At 53.0% G+C, this 6,186-nt stretch overlaps 1 protein-coding gene across 1 annotated transcript in view; it reads left to right on the forward strand.

The window, feature by feature from the left end:
- The first annotated feature begins 6,115 nt into the window (after window positions 1-6,115).
- The window catches only part of ADAMTSL2 (ADAMTS like 2), a 34,352-nt gene continuing 34,281 nt past the window's right edge, over window positions 6,116-6,186 (forward strand). Inside the window, 1 exon segment of the mRNA XM_035897644.1 lies at window positions 6,116-6,123. Within this exon segment, the coding sequence (XP_035753537.1) occupies window positions 6,116-6,123 (8 nt within the window).

Below are 6,186 nucleotides of genomic sequence, written 5' to 3' on the forward strand. Positions count from 1 at the left end.
CTCAGGAGCAAGAAAACATTCCACAGGTTGTTGGGTTTTTTGGGTTTTTTTGTGGTTTTTTTTTTTTTTTTTTTTTTCTCCCAGCTGCACGCCCTGGGCTGGCGTTTGGTTCACAGCCAACGCTATAGGCATAGAGGGAAAAAAAAAAAACCACCCCACACCGGTTTGCACACGTGTTCCAGCTATTATTGAAAAAGAGACCCCAAAGTAAACGGCGAGGCAAGGGGCAGGCAGGTGGCGAGCTCCTGTCGGGAGCTGCTGCTTAAAAGGTCTTTGTTTGGGCTGCAAACAAACCGCAGTGCTAGACGTGGGCTTTGCAAAGCTTCCCGGGAAGGAACCCAAATAACAAAGGGCCGGGACTTTGTTCCTTCTCTCCTAAACAGGTAGGAAATGTAGAAAGAGCAAATTTTAGCTCCTGCATTTAAGTGCTTCTGGAAAGAGAGTTTTAAATCTACATTCCACAGGGCTAATTTTGTGTGGACCGGAGTGCACACAGGAACGGTGATATATATGGCTGAAAACTGGTTCCCAGATGCCAAAACCAGGTTCTGGTATGCTGTCCTGGATCCTTCCAGGGTAACATTAACCATGACTTTCTGTAAGCACTTCTACCCTTTCAACTCAGACAGTTGAAGGAGAGAGACATAGATAGTTTTGGTTTATTTTTAATGTGAGGGTGATAGTTTGGAAGTAGTATATATTGGAACAGAGGAGGAGGGATCTGTGCCAGCTGGGAGTATTGAGAGTTATGTTCTCCTTGGGATAAGTAGAGGATGATCTTTCATCTGTGTGTGGCATAGACTCTATCAGAACTGAAACCTGCTTCCATTGCGTGTCCCCAGTTACGGCCAGGTTTGAGATAACGATGATAACGATGCTAAGACGGAGAGCCAAGGTTGCAGCTTCTACGTGGACTTGCAATTCACAGTGCTGCAATGCAAGCCTCCGTGTGAGCAGGTACGTGCGGATGGCTGCACCCATTCCGTCCTTACTGCAATGTGTCCTTTACCGCTTCCCTAACTTCAGAGTCTGATTTTTCATCTCCCCAATACTTTGACTCGTGCACACTGGACTTTGGGATAACGGTGAAAAGCTGGATGATGGCCTGGTTTTGGCAGGATGATGTGCCAAAGCTGTAGCTCTGGAGCAGCACGGTCAGCCCCAAGGAGCCCTGAGTAATTTGATGAGCATGGCACCATCCAGCTCGCAAAGATTTCTCGTCTTCTCGCTGCTCTGCCTTGGGAATTTCATCAAGAAACTTCCTGGCATGGAAGGGCCTGGTGCAAGCGTGGAGCAGCCCATGGGCACAAGCCCTTCCCTGCCCAGCTGGAGCAGGGATGACTGCAGCATCTGGATAAAAGACCTCTCATTACCTACCGCAGCCTGTGATCGGAGCTGTTCCGTGAGACAGCGGTGAGGGTAGTGCTTTCTGGATAGCTGAAATCCATACACGGGCCCTGGCACCAGGGAAAAGGAGCCCAATAAACACAGAGCCACCAGCTGTGCCGGAGCCCCTCGCACGGCCGGTGCTGCAGACCCGGCTCTGATCAGCCACGGCTCTCACCCGCTCCCGTCCACAGCCCTGCCAAAGCACCTGCATCCTTCTTTTTTTATTAGTGGAATAAATTGCCACTTAAAATATCCATTCTCCGTAAGGCCTGGCCCCATTTTAGGCAGCTTTAGCTGAATACTTGCCCTTAAAAAAATTCTCCCTTCCCGTCTCCCTGTTGAATAAACTTATTACGCATATTCCTCACAGGTATCCCTCCTTCTGTTTTCCTCGGGGTTTTCTTTTGACTCTTCCCTTCTCCTCTGCCCTGTTGTAGCCCATTACAAAGCATGTCACCATGAATGGTGAGGGCATCTCTGTTCTTGTCACCAGTTTTCCATTGCTCTTACCCTTTGGGGTGTCCCAGGGCGGCCATCCCGCTGCCAAATTTGGGGAGGCTGTGCAGGGGTTTATGGCTCGTTTCATGGTGTTTAATGGAGGTTGGTTTTTTTTACAGTCACAACTCCTGGAGCCCAGTAACAATGTGAGGGTCTCAGCTCTCACCCCGTTGGTCAAAAATGTAATTTTCTGAAGAGAAAAGCTTGAAGCCGTGATGCTTCAAGGCTCAAAATCCAGAAGGGAATGAAACAAGTCTTAGGGTTTTGGGGAGTCTGACTCATGGTTTCTGAATGCCTGTGGTTGGCAGTGCTGCATAGCTGATGTCCCTCAGCACAATACTGCACAACTTCCATGCGAGCCTCATTCCATCAAAAAAAAGGCTTTGTACTTTGGGTTTTTAATCTTTGCTTTGCTAGAATTTCATACAGAGCATGACTCATCTGGAAGCTTCTCCAGGTTCTTGCAGGGACATGTGCTCTTTGGGGACAGGTAAAATTAAAGTCTGCCCAGAAAAAAGAGGCTTTGAACGCAATGGAAACTCGGTGGCCATGACCATACCTGGGGTCACTGTGGTCGCTTGTGGCTTTCAAAATGCCCAGAGATACTTTTTAATAGGAATCTGATGGCGAGAGCAGCTTGGTGGCTTTGGCTTGTTCAGTTTGACTCAACGTGTTGCAAATCTCCATGGATGAAACCCTCATGCTAACATGATATAAATCACTGCTATCCGCATTGCATAGAGGCACACAGAGATGAAGTGCCTTGCTCAACACTGCGCTGTAGGTCACTCTGCAAGGGACGGGGACTGTCTCTAAAGGACACTTTTTTTGGTCTCCTCTTGCTTGTTTTAGTTACCCTGTGGTAGGCCATAGCCACAACCCTTGAGAAGGCAGGGCTGGCCACCAAGGCCTTTTTTTTGGTCTTCGCCACATTTTGATCCCCCTGGCAATGTCCCAGCCATGCAGGGACCTCACCCACTCCGTGGATGGCTTAGATCGGCCCACACCGCTCCGGGCTCGCCTGGAAATAATGTGTGTAGCTGTGCAGAAGTATTGAACAAATGGGTCACTTCTGGAGGCAGTCTTAAAAAAGAAGAAACAAGTTAGTTGTCTCACCCCCAAGTGAAGACAAAGCTGCTGGAGGGTCCTGGGCCAACAGACGCCAGACCAGGCTCCTGTTCCTCCTCCAGCCTGGCTCTTCTGGACCTCAGCAGACATTTCAGTGGGGCTGGCTATGACCAAGTCATCCTGTCTGCCTTTCTGGCATGAGGTCAGAAAAGGGCTAACTTTGCTGGGAAAGCGGTGCTGGAATGCCACAGCACATAGCTGGGCCATGGCTCCGGTTCCCTAAGAGCAGGTCCTGTGGTACATCATTCCTGGAGGACCTGCTTTAGGGACGTGCTTGGGGCTTGGTGGTGCTGGACATCAGCTCTTGTGGGTCCGAGGGCTGGTGCTTGGGTCAGGATGGGAAGGTGTCCTGCGATGGGGAGCACAGCAAGGGGGTCAACGTGTTGCGCCTGGATCGGAGCTTACCACCACTCTCTGCTCCAGGGTCAAGGATGGAGGTATCTCTACCGCAGCAAAGGCTGCCCCAGCAAAGGGATCACCCCAACCCTCTCCAAGCGAGAGAGGGCCTGATCCTGCAAAACACAGAGTGCCTCCACTCAGCTGAGCAGCCCCAGCTCCTGCTGAGCAGCAGCAGTGCCCAGCCCAGCACTTTGTTGAACTCATTTCAGCCAAGGAAACTCCTTTCCTCTGCAGGCACTTCTCCGGCCAAACCAGCAGCCAGTCGCCGGCGACTCTCCCCTGGCTGGAGGAGGTTATTTTGGAGTGTCTGTTGCTCCTTTTATTTGCACTCTGAATTATGCACCGGCACTGGTTTGGGATGGAAAGCCTGGCTGCTGCCTGCCGGATGGCTGCCGCGTGTCCCTGGGGGAAGCTGTCGGGGGAAGAGCCCACTGGCCCCGAGCCGCTGCAGGGACGGGCATCGCGCCGGCAGCTCTGAGCCTCCTCGTGTGGTGCCAGGGGGTCAATGCGCAGTGCTGGGACTGCCGGACTGCCTTGCCAAAATGTGGGATGTGGGGAGCAGGGCTGGCTCAGGGACCCTCGCCCGAATCCTACATTTCCCTGGGAAAGTCCAATACGAGCCCTCAGCGACCGTCCCTGGGCGGGAAAACCTCTCGCTGTCCATGCAGGTGCATCTTGTCTCAATTTACTCCAAGCCCAAAAGCAGTAAATAACATCTGCAAATCATTTCTAACGCTTATGCCAAAACCCAGGAGATAAAAAACGCTGTCGTCTGAGCCCGGCCGTCGGTGATTAATGCCGTACCTGCCGGCAGCCTCGGCAGCAGCACCCGTGGCCCTGGGGTTTTGGGGGCAGCACTGGCCCTGGGGGTTTTGGGGTGGAGGGAGCAGGGGCTGGTTCAGCCCCACATTGGAGCTGTAGATGAAGCTGGATGGAGGCTCGTGTTTTGGATCTGCTCTCCGGTGCATTTTGTTTTCGGGGCTGTTTTTGCTCCCACCGAGGCGATGGCATCGCTCCTGCTGATTTCACGAGGATGGGCCGGGGCTGCGTAAGCCGCGCTGCTGCAGCCAGGGATAACACTGCGTGATTTATGGGAGCAATCAGTTGCCACTAGGAGCTGGTTAGGAATTTTCCGATGAAACGGGGATTGCGTCAGAAACCGCTGAGTCATCTCAACTGTTTCATAAAAAAAAAAAAAAAAAAGAATTTAAAAATCCTTTTGGCTTTGATGAACTTTTGGTGAAGCACAGAGACCGAATGTGTCTCGCCCGCTGCCGGCTCCCCCAGTGCTTGCCTCGGGGACAGCCTTCCCCCCCCCCCTTTTTTCTTCCCCTCCCAGAGCTCCCCAGCCCTGGGGCATCAACAGGGTGGGGGATCACCCAGGGATGGGGTGCCCTGGGGTGCAACCTCCTGCCAAACCCCAGGGCTACCAGGAGTGCTGGGGGGATGCTGGGGCTTGCACGGCCCCAGGTTGTGCTGGCATTTTCAATGTGAAATATTTTGATGCTTTTAAAACCTCTCGTGTTCAGACTTTTCCCTCCTGGTTGTTCCAAAACGGAAAGGGTTTTCTCCTGTGTGTCTCGGGCTGGGATATTTTGAAATGCAGAAGTTGGGTGAACTCAAGTGCTAAATTTTCCCAGTGTCCTGGTCACAGCCAACTGATGGAAAATTGAAAGTTGCAAATCAACCTAGCTGGGTAAATTAAAACAGGCTGGCAGACATTTAGCCAAACAGAAAAGGAGACTTCATTTCCCATGTAAATTTTTTGGGACGGATTCTCTGCTCAGCTTCTCACAGCCATCCCTGGGAGGACTGGGTCCAAACTACCAACTCCAATTCCTGCAGGGTGCTGGGAGCTGTGCAGGGATCTGTGCCCCATGGTGGGGTTGGAGAACGCCCCAACATCCTGCAGATGGGAGCTCCTGGCCCATGGCAAATGGCAATGGGCCTGAACGTTGCCACCAAGGTCCAGGAGCAGCTGGTGGTGATAACCACCATAAGCTGCAGCGATCGCCTTGGGTGCAGAGCCAGTGCCGGGGTGCATTGCCATGCTGGGAGCACTGGTTTTGCCCTGTGTGGGGCAGGTCTAGAGGGGAAGGCGAAAAGGCTTGGGCTGAAGCATCTTTGGTGCCACGAAGGAAATCATTCAGGTGGGCTGCTCAAAGCTGCTGGGATGTGACCGCCAGGGGTGCAGGGGGGATGCACTAAGGGATGCATAGGAACGCGCATCACCGCGTAGGTGAGGTGTCTCACCAACCACGTTTTGCATGTAAAGACTGCAGAGAACAGACCGCATATATCGTATATAGGTTACATACTCTGTATAACTGCGTCCGTCTTTACGCCCTAGGCTTTTCTCTCTGACACACGCAGATCAGATACAATACGTGCACGGCTGGCACGGAGCCAGGGGGACTGTTCTCATCCAAAATGGCTCTTCACGCGTCCCAAGCCCATTTTCTGACCGCCACCCGTTCTCCTGCGTGGCAGAAAACCATTTGGAGCAGCACGACTGACGCCGAGCCTTAAGCAAATGACACCAAAAGTGCAGGAGCGCGGGGCTTTGGTTTATTTTTCAGCAGAAGGTGCAATTAAACCCCTGGCAGACCGTGCCCAGCCAGCCCTCCCGCACGCCCAGCGGCAGGATGCGGTGCCTAAGGAGGTACCGGCAGGATTTTGGCCACCTCGCTGCGGGCCGGTGATGCGGAGGTGGGTGGGAGGGGTGGGGGCGGCAGGTACCGACCCCCGGCCCAGCGGGGGGGAGCGCAGCAG

This window comes from Egretta garzetta, unplaced genomic scaffold (assembly GCF_000687185.1).
Source record: "Egretta garzetta isolate BGI_Z169 unplaced genomic scaffold, ASM68718v1 scaffold417, whole genome shotgun sequence".
NCBI lineage: Eukaryota > Metazoa > Chordata > Aves > Pelecaniformes > Ardeidae > Egretta > Egretta garzetta.